This window comes from Pelodiscus sinensis, chromosome 1 (genome assembly GCF_052426305.1).
Source record: "Pelodiscus sinensis isolate ZL-2025 chromosome 1, ASM5242630v1, whole genome shotgun sequence".
Classification (NCBI taxonomy): Eukaryota; Metazoa; Chordata; order Testudines; family Trionychidae; genus Pelodiscus; species Pelodiscus sinensis.
Window position 1 is genome coordinate 186,431,000 of NC_143052.1, and position 23,039 is coordinate 186,454,038.

Below are 23,039 nucleotides of genomic sequence, written 5' to 3' on the forward strand. Positions count from 1 at the left end.
GTATAATTAAAAATGTTACTGAGCTAGCTTTGCACAAGACCCCAGAATAGCAAAGTATGTAAGCACATGTCTAGCTAAACACGAGTAGTTCATTCACTTCAAAGGGCTATACATGTGCCCAAAGTATAGACATGTGCTCAAGTACTTTGCTGAGTAGATGCCTAAGTGCCCAGCTCTGCAATATTCTGAGTGCTCTTCAGAACTGCCAGACTCCTGAGCATGGGAGGGAGAGGAGGGGACTCTGCACTCATGGAAGGATTGAGGCCTCAGGCAGAAGGGGCTATGTTACACCCCAGCCAGCCCTCAGAGCTGCCTGCATCATGCTGTGTGGTGGTGATTTAAAGGTTCCAGGGCTCCAGCTGCCGCTGCCAGTGTCACTGCTTCAGCAGAAGCAGCTGGGAGCCCGGGGCACCTTTGAATTGTTGGGCCCTGGGGTAACTACCCCTGCCCCTCACCCCCACTGTTGGCAGCCTGGCGCTCTTCAATCCTACTGAAGTCACTTAGCACCGAGTCACATAACTGATATGTTGAAGAATCAGGCCAAATGTGAAAACCACTGTTCTGTATGGGCCTGATCCACAAAGGGATGTAACTGTTCCAATCTCGACAGTCACAATGCCCAACTGTTAGGTGCCTAGAAAAATCACAGGAACAGCACTGCAATCCACAAAGCCTGAGTCAGGTAGCTACGCTTCTTATGCAATGAATGGGGGAGAGAGGTGCCTTATAGGGCCATCTGCAAACGCCATCATGCTCGGCAGCTCCCTGCTAGCCCATGGTGGGTATAGACAAGAGGTGCGGGAAGAGGTGTGTCTGGAACCTTCTTCTGGAATCTAGTGGCTTAGAAGTCAAAATTGTTCCTTGTGAGATGGAATTAGGCACCTGTCTGTCTCCACACAAAGCAGCTGGGGCGGTGTGTGATGGAGAGCTGCTCGCTTGTAGACTTTGTCCAATGGTTAGGTACCCCCTGGGATGTAGAAGGGATTTAACAGGGATCTGCCACCTCTCTGATGACTTAGCCACTAGATTCTGGCTGGGGGGGCGGGGAGGAGTGTCTGTCTCCACTTTAACATCCCTTCCCCCCACACCAGATCAGGCCACACAAGCAAGGTAGGTATTCCTCTACTTCTCTTCCTCCAGTCTGTGGATTGCAGTGGAGCTTTGGTGAAGAATTGGTGCCTAGATGCCTATAGTGAGGCTGCAGTGTGCATGCCTAGAGGCCAGATACATAGGCACCTAGGGAATATTTACAGCAGAAATGTAGGGTGCTAAATAGGTCTAGGCACCTACAGGGTTAGGTGGAAACTGAGCAGTTCTGTGGGTAGTAATGGAGTCTAAAGCAAAGACTTAGGTGCCTAAATATAGGGTTTTTGGATCAGGGCCTATTGCCCTAAAATTGAGGGCATATGAGTAGTCATTTTGGTCAATTTCATGGGCATAGGATTTTTAAAATAATAAATGTAATAATTTTAGCTATTTAAATCAGAAATTTCAGTGTTGTAATTGTAGGGGTCTTGATCCAAAAAAGGAGCTGGGGGGGACAAGTAGCAGTATTGCTACACTTAATTCTGCACTGTAGCTGATGGTTGGCACTGCCTTCAGAGCTGGGCTCCCGACAAGCAGCTGCTGCTCTCCATTTGGCCAGCACAGAGGTAAAGGTGGCAATATTGCCAACCTCCTAAAATAATCTTGTGACCCTCCACCCTCCCCTCCCCCTGCCAAAATTCCTTTTCAGTCATATACCCCAATTTGAGAAACTCTGGTCTCCCATGTGAAATCTGAATTGTATAGGATAAAAGCACACAAAACACCAAATGTCATGAGGGAGACGAGAGTTCATGGTCCGTGATCATTTTTCATGGCCATGAATATGGTAGGGTCCTAGCAATGAGCATTTACAGGATTGGGCCCTGAAGTGACGTCTGAGTACAGCAATCAGAAAATGGAGCTTTCATTATCTATCTATTGTTAGACACCCAGGCTGAAATGACACACACAGAAGATGTTTAGAGAGAATTCAGTATCTTTCCATGCTATTAGAAAACTTGATGAATGAAGTATGATAGGCCTTCGACCAAATTAATGCAAAAAAATGCACGAAGCAAGCAGATTCCCTGTATCAACATTCCAGGCTTTTGAAGGTTAGAAAAAGAATCTTGCCAAGCTAATTGTCCAACAACCAAAAATACAGAATCAAAATATCTGTTACTGAGAAGTAATACATTTTGGTAAAGCTCACCACAGGTTTTACTTTAATTGCATAGAAAGATTTTCATCTTAACCTGAACTAATGAAATTGCACCCTCCACTCGGGGGAGCAAAATCTATATGAAAATGGTATATGTTGTGTGGGTTAAACCGCCAATTTAACTGATCAAAACCCATTTAATGATCCATACACTGGTCTGTTAAAGCGGCCTACAATGCCATCACAAGTATAGATCATCCTTGTATAAGTCCAAGATGAATTCCAAAAAGCTTGGACTTACAGCAAAACAACTAAAAGGAATTGTTTTCCCGCAGCTGACTTCCATTTGTGCAAATTGTGGGTTTGGGGGCGGGGAGGGGGGTTTGTGTGCGACTTAAGAGCGGGGAATGGGAGGACTTATAACGCATCAGTTCCTACAAGTCTCAATGACTTTAGCATGGAATGGATGCATACCAGGGCGACTTATAGTGAGCCGCCGTGTATCACCTACCATCTTAGGATAAAAGAGTTAACCCATTTCCCTTGGATTTAAAGAGACAGTGCCAGCTGAAAGTCCATTTAGTATACATATATTTTAAATTGAAAATGTGTGAAAGGTAACATATTGATGGTTTGGAGGACTGACGTACTCCATCCTCGGAATAGTGGGCTTCATCACACTGATCTACCAATGCATTTCAACCGTACCCTGGAGTGCTCAGCTTTCGGTGCCAACAAGTCTGCCAAATCAGACACAAAGTGAAACTGCTGACTTGCCTCCACCAACTGTCAGATGACCAGTCACTGCTTACCCAAGTAGAATTCACTGAGGCAGGAGGTATCTTTGTCCAAAATCCAACACAATGGGGAAATGCTCCTGATTGGGGCTTTGGGGATTGCTATTCTATAAATATTCCAATAAAAATTATATAATTCAAACTCTCTGTCGCTGAAAACTCCTGGATCCCATTGTTAATTTCTTTAGCTAACCATTTCTCCTCCTATGACATTTTTAAATGGGATAACTTTGTTCATTATTCCTCTCCCACACACACACACACACACACACACACACACACACACACCTCTCTTTCAAGCTTCTTTTGCTTCCAGAAGGAAATCAATTTGGCATTATTGATCTGAAAAGTATGTACACACGCACACACGGTATTCCTTATATTTAGTTAATATGGGACCATGATAAATGACTAGTTTCTTTTAATTTGTTTTGGGGCAGTGCACATTAATCAAAAGCTATTATACTCAGCGTTGCTGACTTCCTGACACACTGGTGTGCTTTAAATAGTTGGCAATGAGGAAGAACAAAACAGTCATATAGAACATGAAACAGCAAAGTCATAGTGTATACAGAGTACATCAGGATGGCCATTGTATGTTAGAGTTAAAGGAATGACACTGTAGTTCAGTCTTGATGTATTAACAATGAAAAAGGTCAGAAAGGGATAGGATGAATGAGGCCAAGGTATTACATCACTATGATGAATTTGGAGGGGTTTATTGCAGTTTAGTGACAAATTCAAGACATATAATATGCCCTTCTCAATGAGTCTGTGTTCTGAACCAATTGTAATTTGGTTTAAATTAATTCAATGCAACATGAAATGCCTAGAGTCAAAAGCCAGATTGGTTCAATAAGCTTCTGTATGTCAGGTAGGATGATCTATCCACTAGTAATGAGGAAAATGGAATCTGTTGTGCCTTAGCCTGATTCACTGAAGATTAAAAAGGCTATTAAGTATGTGTTTTATTAGATTAGAAAAACAGACCCATAGGACACTATAAGCTACTCTACGGTAGAGTGCCAAAAGAAAATATTTTTAAATGGGAAAAAAGTTTAACATTCTTAAAGATGTATGCAAAATATAATATTTATTAATTTACCCAGCATTTTGAATCTGTAAATCCCAAACAGTTTGTAAAGGTGGGTAAAAAATTATTTCCATTGTATATTAGTGGAAAACTAGAGACTCACAGAAGTCTAAGGGCCTTATTATCAGAGGTACTGAGCATCTGCCATGGCCATGACTTCAGTTGGAGCTATTGGTGCTCAGCATTTCTGAGAATCATGCCTTGTAAGTGACTTGCCTATGGATAATTGAATCCACAGCAGACCTGAGAATAAAATGTGGTTCTTCTGACTCCCAATTTGGTGCCTTTTCTGTTGGGCCAAGTATCCCCCATGGGTCTGTCTACACAGAAGCTTTATTTTGGAATAACTAACGTTATTCCAAAATAACGTAGTCTGTGTCTATACACAAGCAGTATTTTGACACGTCAAAATAATGTCAAGCCAGAGGACTTCTTACTCTGATTCCTGTAACCCTCATTTTTCAAGGAGTAAGGGAAGTCTGAGGAAGAGTGCTCTTTCTTGGAATTCCTGCTGTGTAGACAGTGCCAAAAGCTGAAATAAGCTATTTCAACTTAAGTTATGAAATTGACATAGCTCAAGTTGCATAGCTTTTTTCGGCTTTAGCTCTGCTTTTTAGACATGCCCCATATGTTAAAAAGAAATATGAGATTCCTGGAATGAATTGGACAGTTTATAATGAAACCTGCTTCCGGTTTGCATGTGTTCTTGAATGTCTGAATTGTGTATTAATCATACGGACTATTTTATGCTAGGAGCTAATGTAGTGATTGAACCTTAAGTTGACACTAGAAAGGTCATTTGTTGCACACACTTTGTGGAGGTGTCAATAAGTCATACATTTAGCACAGTACCCACCATTAAAACTGTGACAGGCACCATTATTTGAAACCCTAATTTTGGTGACTCTTTAATGTGTAAGGTAGGAGATCAGCTGTGAAGGTGTCTGCTTTTCTTATAGCCCCTAGCCTTCATTCAGAGGAGGAAGAGGGGCAACCCTTAAGAATTAAAAAAAATATTATTAGGAAAAAATGTAATTCGGCTAAGGTTTCTTTACAATTTGAAAGTACTAGAGTGTGTATCTTGATTAAGAAGGGAATTCATTCTATCTCAACAAAGCACACCCTAAGGTGGAATATTGTCTTAAACTGCAATCTGAGATCCATTTGCAAAACCCAAAGGATGAGTTATAAGACCCAACCTGAAGGTTTCTTGCATCACTTCTCAGTGTACAAACCTTCTTCCACACTTTATATAAATGTTTAGAAACTTCGCCAGCAGCCTTGGTAAAGAGAAAAATAAACAGAGTGCTTTATTAAAGATGAAAAGGGAAACCAGTCTGGAGAGCTGGGTGCTAGTACAGGTCATTACATTTCAGCTTTTAGTTAACTTATAGATGATTATTCAGAATCAAAATGGAAATCCCCTGAGCCACATACTTTAAGTAGGAGGAGAAATAAGCTTGTTGTTACTTGGTGCTAAGCACTGACTCTGCAAGTCAAAAACTCTTTTTCTTAATTTATACCTCCCACACCCCACTCCTTTCCCTCCCATCATGAGCCCTTGTCTCTCTAGCTAGCGCACAGGGAACCCATTGAACACAGCTCCTTGGGTGCACAGGGTGCATGAGCCTCTAAGTGGGTATTTTGTTTCCTACCCTCTACTCTACACAGCAGAACTGTGCTGGTTCCAGTAAATTCAGAGATTTCTTCATCCTTCAGTTTTGCCTCTAGTAATTATATCTAGCTGACAATATAATGCTGGAGGTAACAGCAGTAGCTTTTATTCCAGTTAGGCTCCAGTCTATAATCTTCAGGATTAGGCATCTTTTTCTTATTCGTGTGTATTCAAAAGGGAAAGAGAGCTAGGTTCTTTATTGTCTTCCGAGTCTGAAGCCTACAAATGTGGATTCTTTATTTTTGTTTTATTTAACAAAAAGAAGCTCTGGATAGGTGTCCAACTTGCATCCACAGAACAATTAGTAAACTGTAATATAAGGGAGAGAAGATAAGGGAGACAAGACCTTTTAACACAGATTATTTCTGTAGTGGCTTTGCAATTTACAAGACTCTCAAGCCTATCCTGATGGAATGAGATTTTACTTGACCTTTGCTTGAATGTAACACCACGTTCAGAAGCTTATCCAAAAGAACACTGTTTAATCTCAACAGAGTAGACTACAACTAATTTCATTTTTCCTCGGTAGCATGACTATTTCAGGGGTGGAGCAAGTGGTGTGGGCCCCTTATGTTCCAGGGGTGCTGAAAACCAGTGGAGCTCCAGTGACTCTTGACTTACTGTGGGGAAGCAGGAAGGAGCAGTGCTCCCACAAATCGTTCTGTAATCTCCATGGCGTCTGCAGTGTTGCTGGGTGGAACCAATGTACCCAGACTTTTATTGCTAATGGAAGATTTTTTAAGTACTGTTCCAAACCAATGCTATCTGTCATCTCACCCATGGTTTCTGGAGTTAGCCAGCAAGAGATAAAATCTCAGAGCTATTGGGCGATGGCCCATGGGCTGCCTCCTTTTGAAAATGTTTCCTCTTGAAACTTCCTCTGATAGACCCAGGTGAGAATCCAAATCAATCCAATATGGCATTCTTTAGAGTGTAGTAAGCTTGGTCTCCTTCTGCCCATAAGGCCCTGTAAGCAACCCAGGCCCATCCGATTAGGTAAGGGGCAAGCTGCGTGACCCAGGACCTCCTCTCATAGCCAGTGGTGGCCACCCACTCAGGAAGGTTTTGAAGGGAGTTAGTCATTTTGGGTAGAGTGGGCCCTAGGAAAGCCTTAGCAGAATACTCTCATGGGAGCACTCGATGAACCTTGCATGAGCAATGTGGAAATATCAATTCCATTTCTGTTTTGCCAGATGGGCCATCTCCATGCACTGCCAGGGGGAGTTGCTATTAAGACTTCCTCGAACTAATGATTCACTTCTTCCTTATCTTTTGCTGCTTTATTATTAATTGCAATATTTCTTTTATAGCACTTAAAAAAGAAATTCCCTAGCCACTCAGGGTCCTAACATTCAGTCTCAGAGCATGACTCTGACCTCAGAGCTTGGGTTGGGGGGACATGGGGGAGGGAGTGGTTCCTTTGCAAAGTCTCTTGTCAGTTCTTATAAGGGCAAACCACTCTGGGTTCCTTTTGTAGCTGCTCTTCCCAAAGCTGACTGCTCAGCAGCTTCTCAGAGTCAGTCTTCTTCTTCTCCCTAAGAACTGCTTAACTCTCTTGTAGGGAATCAGCTGCCAGATGTCTCCACCTGGCTCATTTAGAAAGCCTGCTTCAGGCTTTAATCTTCTGCAGGGCCTCTTCCTTGCCCCCTCTTGCTCCTTTGCTCTCTCCCAATCTGTGTTTCAACTTTAACCCAAGCAATGTTAAAAGTAGAGTGAGCTTTTTTCAAGAAATGTGAGTCAAGATATCCCTGTTAAAGTAGGTTTTCATGGTGCATGAGGTCCACCTTTAAACAAGTACAGTCTCACCCATTGTACCACATGGCTCACAGTTTGAGCACAGTTACTTACCTTTTCTGTTCCTTCCTCCTTGAGACTAATAATGTCCAAATCAAAATCCTTTCTTAAGCCATCTGTTTTGTTGAAGGTAATGCGCCCAGTCAAACCATCCCACCGTGCCTAGGGACAAGTGAAAAAGGTGCTTCCTTTTAATGTTTAGTAATAAATATTCTAAAGCCATGAAAAATATTACACTTATTACCTCTCTGGTTGCCTATTCCCAGGCTGTACCCTCCCAAGCAGTCTGAATGATGTAGAGAAAATCACCAGGGGAGTTTTCCTACCCCTGAGTACTGCCCTCAGTCCCTATGGTTTTTACCATGGGACAGGGTGGTCTGGCCACCAGCCATGATCACCTGTAAAATGTTGCTGAAGCCTCATTCCCATCTTCATCAGAATCCATGGGGTTCATTAGCTGAACCAGCTAGCCATCCAAAATGGCCAGAATGTTCTTCCAAAAAAATCTGATTTTGGTTTTCCTTTTTTAAAGTGACACCTACATCAGTCCTGCCAAATCCATTACAGGAGCCCACCAGTGCACAGAATCTCACATTTCACCTCATCCTGGTAACTTGTGAAGGACTTTCATCACTTGCTGTTTGGACTGTTGGATAGACTATGGTTAATCAAACCTAGACCCAAGGGATTAGGGTCCTAATGCCCTGAGACTCTTTTGAAAATCTAAGCCTAAATAACTTAGGTCAGCACATTATCTGGAGGACTACATTCATAACTAATAGAGGTGCAGCTGCACTGGTGACCGAGGAAGATTAAAAAAAAAACAAATGAGACACGTATTTATATTTAAAATAATGTTTTTCAAATCATGACCTCAATTCTGCTTCCATAGATGTCCATGGCACAACTTCCATTGAATTTAATAGAAGAAGGAGTTTGCATAGACTCTCTGAATAGAGGTCCATTTAAACATAATTAAATAAAAAAGGCACTTTCACCTTCACAATTTCCTTTAAACTTTAATATCAGGAAAGAAATGAAATGGGGGCATTTGTTGTATCACAGTATATTCAGCTAGGATTATTGTACATAACAGCATACAATAAGAATAATTCTGAATTGTGGTTGTCAATTTTCTGTTCTAAAGCAACCTCTAATGAAGTATAAGATTTCTCTATCTTGTGTTCTTTCCCAATATAAATCAATATATGCACCTTTTAAAATGAGACCCATTTGGTTTGGTGACTGCATTTTTTGGTCCTACAGCTGAATTTTATCAACTGGAAAGAAAGATTTGGTGGCTTTAAAACTGAAAACAATTTTTTTTGTTTTTAAAGACCTGCATATTAGATTAATTTCTTCAAAAGTACAAGAAAGACATGAATTATGACATAGATTCACATATCTACCAGCCTTATAATTCTTAAATCATGGGCTTTTCTACTATGCATTTTTTCCTCTTCATTTGATTTTTCTTAGATAGCGTTTTTTTTTTAAAGCTGCATAATAAAAATGAAGAAATATAAATTACAGAGTACTGTAACCACTTCTTTTTTTAATCTGCACATTGTTCTGAATCTCCAGGAATTAATCTGACAGAGGTTTGCTATCAGTGTGTATCTCAAACAAATCTGATAAGGCTAGAGCTTGCCTCTAAATTTTATGGAAATAGGGTCAGATTTTCGAAAGTGCCCATTCAGTGGTGTTCCTAAATCATGCAGGAGTGTATGACAATCCCACCCATAAATAAACATATTTTCTAAATATGCAGCTCATATTTTGATTGGGTGATATTATATACTAAAATGAGTATGTGAGAAGGTTGATGCATTTTATTTTATAATACCAGGTTTTTTTAATTTCTTCCTCTGACATGATCATGATCAATTAGGGTATGTCTACACTACATGGCTCCATCGACGGAGCCATGTAGATGAGCTTTGTAGGCATAGCAAAGTGAAGCGGCGATTTAAATAATCGCTACTTCATTTACATCAAAATGGCTGCTGCGCTGTGCCGATCAGCTGTTTGTCAGCACAGCGCGGTAGTCTGGATGCTCGGCGGTCGACATCAAAAGCCTCTGTCGACCGCCCCGGTAAACTTCATCACACGAGGCATAACGGGGCGGTCGACAAAGGCTTTTGATGTCGACCGCTGATTATTTAAATCGTCGACAGAGCCATGTAGTGTAGACATACCCAAATAATGGATCTTGTTGAGATGATTTTTTACATCAATTTATTTGTACACAGTGATTTGCCACTATCTGTTCACATTCATCATCACTGTATCACATGCCTGACTCCTCCATTAAATGTATTATGGTCTTAATAAAAGAACTACCAATACAATTTTCAAAAGTGACTTAGCAGCCTACATCTCATCGAAAGTTAATGTGATTTATGCTCCTTCATGTCCGAAGTCACTTTTGAAAGGAGGATTTAGGATCCTGAATTATGGAGGTGCTTTTGAATGTATATAATTCCATTTCTGACCGCAAATATACTGGTATAATAAAAATGGGATATTTCAAAAAAGTCATATAATAACCTTTTTATGCCCTGCATGCCTTATGAAATTAAAGAAAGCTTTCCAAAAAGTTCATATCCTGATCCTTTTGAAGTCAAATTTACCAATGGCTTCAAGGCATGCTCAGGGGAGCTCTATGGCCTGTGGTATAGAGGAGGTTGTGTAAATTATATTGTCACAATGGTTCCTTCTAGCATTATAAACATGAATGAGACTAGAATTTGGCCTCTAAAGTAAAAAATGCCAGTTCCAAGAAAGTATAGTCTATATGTCACTTCTGGGGAACAATCAGGTAACTCAAGGATGTTGGATCATACTAGATATCACATGGTCAGGAAAATAATGGAAACTCAGTTACATAGTTCTCAAATGTAATTAACAGAAATGAAGCAGAACATTCAATACAGTGAGAATTTACATAACTATGTAATTGCAGTAAGATTTCATGTTTTATATGCAAGATTTATAGCAATTGTAATGTTTTTAGTGTCATTCCATGTTAAATGTTACATGGTATAATGAAAGTCAACCAGAACTTAATCAGATACTTCATCACAAGAAATAGCCTTTTTGCACTTATTCTTGCTTTTGACTCTAGTAGAAGTTAGGGCACAATTTAAAACTCTGATTTATATTATCTTCTACATGATTTTGGTTGCTGTGAGTTGTAGCTTAATCAAAGTCAGCAGCTTGTATTTGCAGTATCTGTAGCTTGAATCTTACACTCAATGAGATTCCAACAATAGTACCATGGTCAAAAAAGTCAGGAAATGATCTCCTACAACACTTTTTATTTGGGGTCTTGTTGGCAGTAGTAGGACAGTGCAGTATTTAGCAGAGGTTCACAAGCAGATGTCACTATCCTAAAATTATATTTTATCATGTCATTAATATCTTTATTTCTACTTTCTTTATATTTTTATTTCATCAACAGGAATCAGTATTAGCTCTTAGTTCCAGACAAAGCCGATCAGCAGATCAATAACAAAACCAATTGTTTCAGTTGCAATCAATTTTCAAAAGTTGACAACTTTAGAGTTCAAAATTTAGGACAGGAGATTGGTTTAATGTTCTCTTGTGTTTCCGATAAACTTCATTTTCCATTTTCAAACCTTGTTTTTAGCAAGGTATAACTAGTGCACGTAATTATAATGTACAATACATACAGTACTTTTAGTGCACGAAGAATGAATACATATTTACCTTCAGGAGGAATCTGTCTAAATTTTAATCTGTGTGCTACAAAGGTATCCAGGCAACCTTGTGTTTAGTCCAGGCATGTCCAAAGTCCGGCCCACGGGCCAATTGCGGCCCGTGTTCCAGTTTAATACAGCCCCACAGGTAATTTGGCAGTATCTATCTTTTATGGCCCCCAACGAATCCATATGTATTGAGATGAATGCATTGTAAAATCTCAGTTAATGTCAGTTAGTCTAAATCAGTTATAAATATATTTGGACACAACATGTATACTTGGTGTTATGTTCCTGTTCATATTTTTTTAACTTAAAAGTTGATAGACAACCTTTATTACCAATAATATGTAATGTACTTTACAATGTTCCTGACATATATTTCAGCTTCCTGGATTTTTTTTTCATCTGGCCTTCAGATATGAAAGGCAGAGTGATTTAACACCTGTTTAGATTTGTCATCCATGTGACGAAATGAAAAGTATGCCGTTTGCAATAAACTTTGCATAAAATAGTTAATTTGCATTTAATTTTAATGGTTCAAAGAATGTCAGGCAAAATGGTCGGCCCTCACGCATGTTCACTTCATCAAATCTGGCCCTCTTTGAAAAAAGTTTGGACACCCCTGGTTTAGTCCATGCTCCATTATCATTGACATCAAAATATGAATCTTTTCCCAGACAGTGTAATGGGATGCACAAACCCCACTCTGGAGAGGAAGAGGTTAAGCAATTGTTCTACGCCCACGAAGCTTTTCCCCACTGAACCTCCTGGAGGGGGAGCTTAAAAGAGGAACAGAGCTGCTCACTTGCCAGCAAGACTGTGGAGGAGAGCTGATCTGTACTCTATGGTTATGTCTATACTGCAGGCATTTGCCGGCAGAGGGTATGCTAATGAAGTGCTCATTAGCATTTGTCATGCTGTCATTTGCATATTCTTTGCTGATCAGGGGCGGATATAGGACAGGGCGAGCGGGGTGGCCGCCTTGGGTCCCACACTTCAAGAAGCCCCGCGCATGTGTTGTGGCGCCACCACGCATGTGTCATGGCAAACGGGGGCCCTGCGAAATTATGCTGCCCTGGGACCTGCAAAATGGTCATCTGCCCCTGCTGCTGATGCTTTTTGTGCAAGAGGTTTTTGCGCAAAAACAAGCAGTGTAGATGGGTCTGTTTTGTGCAAAAAAATCTTTTACATAAGATCCTTATGCCTCAACAAGGTACACTGCTTGTTTTTGCGCAAAAACCTCTTGCACAAAAAGCAAAAACAAGCAGTGTACCTTGTTGAGGCATAAGGATCTTATGTAAAAGATTTTTTTGCACAAAACAGACCCATCTACACTGCTTGTTTTTGCGCAAAAGCCTCTTGCACAAAAAGCATCAACAGAGAATATGCAAATGAGTGTGACAAATGCTAATGAGTGGTTTATTAGCATACTCTCTGCCGGCAAAAGCCTGCAGTGTAGACATAGCCTATGAGTTTCTATGATGGAGTTTTTGCTGACTGAGGCCTGGCTACAGTGACCTACCGAGCCTACAAAGAAAGAACATGAGAGGTGAGAGGACTGCTAGGAAGTGATCCAGTGAGGCAGCTACTTGGCACGTTAGTTGCCAACCATTGGGTCCTGGGTCAGAGCCGGGGGGAGAGGGTGGGCTCCTCTAGCAGCTCCTGAAGAAGGATCACAATGGATGCCTATCATCCAGTGGGGAACCTAGCTGGGAGGGGGGAAGACCCTGAAAAAACAAGTGTCTGGACCATCAGGGACAGACCTAAAAGGGAACACCTGAATCCCTCTTTTAATCCCTATTTTAATTATTTATATCCCAAACTTGAAAAACATGACCTGGTTGGAGGGCTGAATCACTGAAAGGACAGAGTGATACAGGGCAGAACAATAGCAAGGCCATGTCTACACTACCAAAATATGTCAGTCTCACTTGCATTCGCGGGGCATCTTGTCCCTAGGAGCAATTGTAACGATTGCATTGTAAACATGGGGCATTATGGGATGTCTCTGAAAGCGAATAACAGTTGAAATAAGAAACACAGTGTGTACTCTGATACCATGTTGACCAAAGTACATGGGCTGTGACTCTACACTGCTCAGGAAGGTGAGGTTACTAACTTAGCCTAGAGAGGCATTAATGTTGGCGAGAGGCAAATTTAAGGAAAGACACTTCCACAGCTAGGTTGACATAAGGCAACTTACAATGACCAGCAAGGGAAATGCTTGGGAGAAAGTCAACCTGCCATAAGTGTGCCCCACTACTAGGTGTCGCAGGCAAGTAAATTATATTTTATTATGTATTTATCTGGATTCATTTAAAATATGTTTAGTTAAAGTATTTCAGTTAGCTGCTCGTAGCATTCTCTCTCTTCCTTATTGGCTATGTCTAGGTGCCAGTCATTGGGGGCAGGGTGCATTAATCCAGCTAGCTTGGGTCCCAGAGCAATGAAGCCAGCATGGGCCATGCAAACCCTCTCTGAATTGTGCGTATCTAGTCACAGGACTGGCCCATGCTGTGGCTGCTGCTAGCTCAGAAACGCTGACTTGAACTGTGGTTATGTTCTATGAGACTAAATTACACTGACATCACTGGCAGTGGGTTTTTTTAAGATTTCAGAATCTCAGCTTCTTCGAAGTGCCATGGCAATATATAAATGTAATCAAGCAATCTTTATTTATAACATCTTAAATTATCCCAGAATATTTACTGTGGGATCTTTACAGAGAGACTTGATGTCTATACAGTCCTTCTTTTCTATTGATTTTTCCATGTTCTTTAGTATTCTGTGTAATATGACTTTTTCCTGGACCTATTCCTGTGTTTTCCATTTGGCATCTAATCAAGCACTGCCTCTGCAATCTCAGGCTTTATTTCAACTATTGTGTGGGCCGTACCCATATGGGAAAGACTGTAAATCTACATGATTTGTCCCTAGGTGAGAAAAGCATTGGAGGAGAGGGAGAGCAAATGTATATGTATGAAATATATAGAACATGTATATATATAAATGTGACACAGTACTTGAGTTCCAAGTTTCCACAATATTAAATAAATAGCTCTTAGAAATAACCAGCCCAACAGATCACTAAATATGGCCATTGGCTGAATTGCTTGGTCTAAATGCTGCACCCACTACAGAAAATTCATTCTCTATGCCATGCATCGTTGAGATGTTGCACAGCATCAAGCTCAAACTCAGCTGCGCGTTGGGTCTGCTGACATTTTGCATCTGTCACAGGACAGTTGAATTATTATATAATAAGCAGACTAAAGAGATGCTAAACTATATCTTGTGTGGAAATATGAAAAGTATCTTTTGACAGAAATGCTAAATTGTAGGGCTGGATCTTAAAGCCATAGAAGTTAGGTGGAGCCATTCTATTGACTGCAGTTGGTTTTGGATCAGTCCTCTAAAATTGGCTATGTGGGCTCTCTCCATATGGCTTGTGCAAAATGAAGGATGAAAATTTGAAGACGAGGTTGAGGCCTCATTAGGAAAGTGGATCCTGAAATCCAGTTTTCCCGAAGACAGTGAGCATTTGCCTCTGTGTAATAGATATATTAGAAGAGCTCTCCTCTGAAGATAATGGTGTTACATTGATTTGCACCAACTGAATATGAAGTCCACAGAATATGTGTGTGTGCTGAAAATGAAGCGATCATAGTCTAGTAGCTAGACTCTAGTGCAAGGATTAAAAGTCAGGAGATCTGGAGTGGAATGCTGGCTCCATTGAAGTAAATGGCAAAACTTGTATTGACTTCAATGGAACCAAGATTTTAGTCCTGGATTCTAGTCTCAGTTGTGCCAGTGCTATGGGTTTTTTTTCCTTTTCTTTTTATGGCATATGATAAGTCACTTAAACATACCTACAAAGAAAGAGTTGTCTTGTGCCCCCTTTTAACATCTTTATAATTAATTTAAAAAAGCCTTAAAAGTTCTCATCTTCAAGACTCGAATTTTTCCTGTTTGCTTATTACATTTGAAATGTAAGTATTAGCAACTTGTCAGACTGTGTAATGATAAGAAAAGCAATGAAATCATGACATCAAAGCTTCAAGGGCTGAAATCCAAGCTATTCAGAGGGAAGGTATTTTAGTCGGATTGTTTAAAATTATTTTGCTTTGTTTTGTTGCGCCTCTTTTCCTCCTATTTCTCCATAATGCCCAATGAACAGTTTGAAGAAAGGACATATTTGATAAAGATTCAACTCTCCTCCTGTTAGAGGCCCTGAGATGCTAACCAAATAAAGGAAGAAGTAATAATTCCTAAAATTTCTAAATTAAAAGAAAGCAAGCAGAATTTTTTTTTTTAAAGGAGATAGCATATGCCTGGGAGTGGGGGATGCTAAAAGTTTAAAATACTCTGCAGTTCACCTTTATCTTTTCCTTGCCTCCTTTTCTGCAACATACATCACAGATGTGGTATGAAACTTTATTAATTGTACATAAAATTCTTTGAGTTCCTTGGGTGAAAAGTGTTCCAAATACAAAGCGCTGATGCATTGTCAGACTATATTAAGAAAGGGTTTGAAGAGAGCTACTTGAAATATTTTTTTTCCATTTCAGATTTTGTTTTCAGCATTTTTTAAGAATCAGCTGTAATGGCAGAAATCCTATTTAATGGAGTTCTGGCATTTCAAAAGCAATGGAAGGCAGAGTCTTCAGGTGTGTTGTTCTAAGTTTAAAAATATTTAAAGGAGAATTCTATTGTGATATTACACTATGTAAATAATAATAAGGAGATCAGAAGGACTATTTGTAAGGAAAGTAGTGCATTGTAAAATGAAAAATCTGGATATGACAACCAGCCTAGCTTTTATTAAACTAGTGGTCAATGGTTCTTATAAATGTGGCTGTTTTTAACCTGTGGCTGGAACAAATGATTGTCCAAGTGCAAGTCCACTGCCTCTGAGTGTAGTTTTAAGACATGTCTAATGTCCAGCATTTTATTTTAGCAGGTGCCAATCCAGGTAAAATCCCTATATGGACATTCTTGAGAGTGGCTTATTTCAATTCAGCTTAAACCAGTTCTTAATCTACCTTAACTAAACCAGAACAAGATGAGCTTAAACCAAAAGAGTAGTGTCCATGCAGCCATTTGCACCTATTTAACCATATTTGATTAATATCACATCTTTAGTAAAACTGATGCAACGCTGCACGGAAATTGGGCCTTCAACTGGATATGAGAAAGGGGGGCCTTTTTACCTTGATTGGAAGGAGTACTTTCCCCCTGTGGTGGGAGAGAAGCAGGGGGGTTAGAGGAGAACCCCACAACCCACTCTATCTTGCCAAGAGGCACATGTGCTGGAACTGGGGGTGCTGTAGCACTCCCTGGCTTGAAGTGATTCCCATTACTGTATATACAGGATTCACAATTTAGTTCCATGACCTTCAGCACCCCCATTATAAAAATTGTTCCAGCACCCCAGCCAGGAGGGGCTCGCACATTAGCCATAGGATAAGGGGAGCACCAGCATTAACCACTAGGAAGAGGTTTCAGAGTTCTCTCGAAGCTGCAGAGAGAAGGCAGCACCACTGCTTTGCATTCTCTGTGTTGGCACATAGCTGAGAGGAATCTACTGCTGGTGACCTACATAACTTGCTTCTTCTCACTAGGAATAATTGTTTCATGAACTATTTGAAAAGTAAGGAAGTTGGTTTACACTGCAAGACCTCATATTTGCTACATACAAGTCTCCATGTGTAGTTCCTAAACCTCAGCACTGTGCCTGATGCACTGAGTAGTCCAAACTTCAAGGATGGAAATCCAGAAGTGTATTTTGCCCCTGCATTGCTCTAACCAAATGAAAACCTTGAATACAAGCTGGCTCTCTCTCAAAGGCTGATCTAATGTGTGTATTAAATCCATTTAGCACAAATTCAGCAAGCACATAATTTACCTCTGTGTGTTTCAAAGTACATTACTCATCTTTAGGAAATGTGAGAACACACATATGCACATTACATCACAGTGATATTACATTAGGGTCTTGTTCTGAATGTTGCAGATCTTTGGCACTTATCAAGGTCAGGCTTTGCTGCCTGATTATACCAACTATGTGAGGAAAAATACACTAACGGGGGTATAATTATTCACTTTTCTTCTTTATTGTACTTCTCTCTCTCTCTCTCTCTCTCTAGCCCTTTGTCTTTCTTAAATTTAGTAGAAAGTTTGACGAAGAGGAATTCATTAAGAGAATCTGAGGGACAATGGATTATTCCTCTTCTTTGTCTTTATTAGAACTTCCTGCTTATACAAAATAGAAGGGTGACCATTTACTGTGGCTTTGACTCAATAGTCAGATATGTGACCAGGACCATTACTGTACTAGCTGCAGTACAAATACAGAGGCAGACATGGTTGCTCCTCTAATAAACTTGGGATGCTAAACTGGAAAAAAACAGAATAAAATTGTAGGGGTTATGAAAATTATCAGGGTTGATTAATGCACATGTAGAAAAATATAAATTATGTCATGTGATTGGCAGTTAGGAAAACAATCAGACTACATCTACACTACAAGTTTTCTCAGCAAAAAAATACTAACGAGGGAGTCATTTGCATGAGTTGCGATCTCGTTTGCATCTTTTCTGCCGATTCATTTTTGCGCTGGAGGGGGTTGCGCAAAAACAAGCAGTGCGGACGTTTTCTTTTTGTGCAAAAACCCCTTTTTCCGCAAGACTGGTGGGTATACTGGTCTTGTGGAAAAAGGGGTTTTTGAGCAAAAAGAAAACATCCACACTGCTTGTTTTTGTGCAAAACCCCCAGCGCAAAAACGGATCGACAGAAAATATGCAAAAGATATCGCGACTCATGCAAATTAGTCCCTCATTAGCATATTTTTGCTGAGAAAACTCGTAGTGTAGACGTAGCCTCAGAGCTGCACTGCTGCTCTATTGTATAGCTATAGCTGTCTGTGCTGCTGAATTGGAGAATTTTTAACCCCTCATCAACAGCTCAACAGCAGTTGTGGAACAGGGCTTCCCTCTTTTACAGGGCACTGGCAATGAGAGGGAGACACTATTGTACCTTCTGTCCTAAAGTTAGAGGAAAATATTCTTATTGTTCCTTATTAGGTTCCTGGATAGGCCCCAATGTAGAGAGCAAGGCTAATCATTCGCTTCCATTGTATTAAGCAGAGCTTGGATTCCTCTCTATATAAAACAAAAAGCTTATAAATTTTTATAAAGGAGGTACAAACGATATACATGTACACTTAAAGCCAGCATTTCCAGAATGCAAAAACCATCCATTTTATGCAACTGGCCAGCAAAGCTGTGAATCACATCATGCTGCTGAAGTGCAGATTCAAGCAACAGTTAAGAGGATAAAGATCACTGCATTGTATAATCTCATCACTTTGGTTCAGAGTCCAGTTGCTGCCCGGGGATTTTTTGGCTTGTCTATGTCCATGGGGAAGTTGATGGTTTATTATTTGCACTGTAGTAGTTACTGGGAGCTACTCAGGATCCTCATTTTGATAGGGACTGTATGTACACAGAACAAAAAGACAGTTCCTACTCCCAACAGTTTACAAGTCATAGATTCCTAGGTCAGAAGGGACTGATGTGATCTACTCTGAGCTCCTCTATAGCATGGGCCAGAGAACTCCTCCCAAAATAATTCCTTAAGCATATCTTTTAGAAAAACATCCTATTATGATTTAAAATGCCGGTGATGGAGAGAAAAAGTAGAATCTCAGGTAGGAGTAGAGAGGTTGCAACTGCTGAAATACTGTGCCCAGAAGATTAAGGGATGATCATCACAGTCCTTGAAGCTGTTCCAATGATTAATTACCCTCACTCACAAATTTACAGCTTATTTCCAGTCTGAATGTGTCTAACTTCAGCTTCCCACCATTGGATTATGTTAGATCTTGTTTGCTAGATTAAAGAGCCAATTATTAAATATTTGTTTCCCATGTAGATATTTATAGAGCCCAGGGTATCCAACCAGTTCTGAAGCAGTAGCCACTATAGTGCAAACTAGCCACACTCAACTGACCAAATAGCCACATTGTTCAAGCCATCTAGTCACACTCAAATGGCCAAATAGCCACATGTGGTTTAGTGACTAGTGAGTTGGGCACCATGGTTATAGACAGTAATCGAGTCACCTCATAATCTTTCTGAAAAACTAAATAGATAGCTCCGTGCATTTACCACTGTCACCATAAGGCATGTTTTCTAATCCTTTCATCATTCTCATGGCTTTCCTGTGAACCCCCTCCAGTTTATCTTGCACTGTGGGCACCAGAATTCTGGTTGAAAAATGCAGAACACTTTTTGTGAAACGTTAACAATTTCCTTGAAATTTCCTAGGGTGCGTTAATGCTTTAGAGCCAAGCTGATTATCCATGACAATCCCAAATCTTTTTCAGATTCACTAGTTCCCAGGCTAGAATCCCCCATCTGTAACCAATGGCCTACATATTGTTTGGTCAGGCCCAGTTTACCAAAGGTTCAAGCTCTCTCTGAGGGTATGTCTACACTACAGCGCTAGTTCGAACTAACTTAGTTCGAATTAGTTAATTCGAACTAAGCTAATTCGAACTAACGCGTCTAGAACTAAAAACTAGTTCGAATTAGCGTTTTGCTAATTCAAACTAGCAAGTCCACATTGAGTGGACCCTGAACAGGGCTTAAGGATGGCCGGAAGCAGTGCCGGCAGGGCATCAGAGGAGGACTTAGAGCGTGGAGATGCTGTCTCAGGCTAGCCGAGGGCTGCGCTTAAAGGGTCCTGACCCCCACCCCAGACAGACAGTTCTAAGGGGTGCCCCACTTGCAAAACAGTCCTGGCTTGGATTGCCCGGAGTACCCACACTGGGCACATCACACCACTCGGCCATCAGCCCGGCTGCACTTGCCGCAGGCTGCGATCTGGGGAGAGGGGGCAATCGGGGGGCTGCAGGAGAGCTTCCACCCCCAGAAGCCCGCAGAGCCAGCCCAGTCCTCCCCATCGGGGGCTCGTACCCCATTCCTCCCTCACCTCCTTCCACTTACCCTTCCCTAGCCCCCCTTCTTATTGATGTACAAAATAAAGATAACATTTCTTCCAACATTGACTCTGTCTTTATTAAACAAAACTGGGGGAGACTGGGAAAAGGAGGTGGGAGAGGGGAAGAGAAAGGCTGGGAGAGGGGAGGGCAACTAACATGATCAGGGGTTGGGAACAGGTCCCAGATGAAGAGAGGCTACAGAGACTGGGACTGTTCAGCTTAGAAAAGAGGAGACGGAGGGGGGACAGGATAGAGGTCTCTAAAAGCAGGGGTTGGGTGGAGAGGGTGCATTCAGAAAAGTTCTTCATGAGTTTCCATAAAGAAGGACTAGAGGACACCAAAGGAAAGGAATGGGTAGCAGGCTTCAAACTAGTAAGAGAAAGTTGTTCTTCATAAAGCAAATAGTTAACCTGTGGAACTTCTTGCTGCAGGAGGCTGTGAAGGCTACAACTAGAACAGAGTTTAAAGGGACGTGAGATCAAGTGATGGAGGTTGGGTCCATGGAGTGCTATTAGCCAGGGGGTAGGAGTGGTGTCCCTGCCCAAGGTTTGTGCGCTAGTGTAGTGGCTATGAATGTTAGTTCGAACTAACGGACGTTAGTTCGAACTAACATTGTAGTGTAGACTTACCCTGAGTCAGTGACCTATTCTCTTCTCTTTTTATCTGTCCCAGTTTTTGTCATTTATCAGCAGTGTTCCCTGTAAACTATGTGCTTGTGCAGCTGCTCAGGAGAGATTCAAATGCTGCCCAGCTGATTAGCAGAGCACCCACAGCTAGGTTTTGTGTTTCTGTTGGTGGTACACATTTGCACATGCCTTGGTGCACATACCTTTTCCATCCAGGTGTAGAATAAATTTTAAGAGGAAATATGGTTTCAGTGATTTTGTGTTTTCTTCCATGTCATTGACAAAAATATTAAACAATGTATGGCCAAGAAGCAATCCCTGAGGCATCTCAATGGAAAAACCTATCAATCATTTTTATATCTATTTAATGTGTCATGTTAATTTTATATTTCCAATTTTGTAATGAAAATATTGTGTGGTACCAAGTCAAACACATTACAGAAATCTAAGTATATTACATAAATGCTATTGCTTTTATTGATTTAACTCGTAATCTCATTAAAAATCAAGTCAGGATCTATTTTCCATAAACTCATGTACAGTTGTATTAATTACATTACTCTCCTTTAATTCTACACAGTGTGAATACATTAAGAATTTAGTAAAATTCTGCCTTATTTATCTATCTACAGTAAGATGAGTCTGAATCAACCAGTCTTTTTTAGATACAGAAAGAACCTACAATAAGTTCTCTTGATTTTTCTGATGTAAAACTAGTATCATGTCTTCTCATTTAGGCATGTTTCCTCTGGGACTTAATACTACCAGGCCTTCTTCTCTGTCGATGGGTTAGAAAGATACTTGCAAAAAGAAGTCAAGGGACTTCTTTGGCTTCTGAGAGAAAAAACCTTTAGAGCCTTCTTGTCTTAAATCAATTAGCCCAAAAATCAAAGAACTCTCTCTTCTAATTTTAGAGATAAGCAGGCCCTTGTGCTTGCAGGCATTCATTGTGTTTGGGTCAGACATTTCTCAAAGGGAGTCCTGGGGCATATTTTTGGGAAAGAATTATTGCAGATATATTGATCCAGAAACTTGAAAGAAATGCACTTATGCTATAATATCAAAGTTGGTAGTCCCTGGGCTGACCCAATGTACTTATATTGTTGTTTTCTAGGCTCCTGGTTCTAAATAAGGAGTTTGTTCATCTCAGAAGAATGCTCAACTAATTTCTCTAATGATTTTTTAAATAATTTAGTGCCATCAGACTACATTATTCTTTGATCTAGAGTTTGTATGAAAAGCTCTTAGACACAGATTTCTTCTAGCTAATAGTCCTTGAGGAAAATCTTATTATAGCACAGGGTAAATGAAAGTTCAAGATGTAAATGCTTCAGATTTCCTTGAATCTTTATTTGAAGATTTCTGATTTGGAAAAGGAGGGATTTCTTAAAACCGCTCAAAAAGATACAACACAAACAAGAGCCAGGACTGTCACAGCCTTCCATGTCCTGTAAAATATTAGTCCCTCCTTGGTTACTATCTAGAGATTGAACTCTAGACCTTCAGAGCTAAAACTTGAGACTTTCCTTCCGTTCTTGACCTCCCACTCACTCACATTAGAAAACAGAAGCTGGCTTGTGAGACCTTATCAACTAGCAAAGAGGCTTGCTTGACTGGAGCTTTCTGCTGAAAACAAGGTGGTTGGTGTTATGGGCAGGTGGGGGATAAATGGCTCCTGCTTGGATAACGGTGGGCATGGAGAGGTCTGTCTTTTGTCACAGGGAGCAAGGGGAATTGAAAAGTAGGTGGTGTTGGACAAATGGATAGAGAGGGGGGGGGGGAACCGAATTAACTCACCCTTTGAAATTTCTCCTCCTCTCCCTCCCTGACCCGTCCACCTCCCCATTACGCTTTTCTGATGTGCAACATTATATATGCCAGAAACATTATATATGCCAGAAAAATACTGAATTTGTGTCTCAGATTTTAGCAGCCTTTTCCTTGGGAATCATGGTGACTTGTTTCCAGCAGAAATATTGCTAGCCATCATAATACTGACCTTAAAGGCTGGGTGCCTTCTTTGTGCCTCTGAAAGTCTCCCCCTTTGGATTTGAAGGAATTCTTTATTTTTAGATCAATGAATTATTTTGCAACACCTGCCTCATCTGTAGCATTAAAAGTTTTTTCTTACTGTTAC

The 23,039-nt window shown here is 40.6% G+C and overlaps 1 protein-coding gene across 2 annotated transcripts in view; it reads right to left on the bottom strand.

The window, feature by feature from the left end:
- GRIK1 (glutamate ionotropic receptor kainate type subunit 1) overlaps nucleotides 1-23,039 on the bottom strand; it is a 209,240-nt gene that overhangs the window by 43,485 nt on the left and 142,716 nt on the right. For both annotated transcript variants that reach the window (XM_014575046.4, XM_075910575.2), the window contains exon 8: nucleotides 7,602-7,709. In XM_014575046.4, coding sequence (XP_014430532.3) covers nucleotides 7,602-7,709 — 108 coding nt within the window. The remainder of the gene's footprint in view (nucleotides 1-7,601; nucleotides 7,710-23,039) is intronic.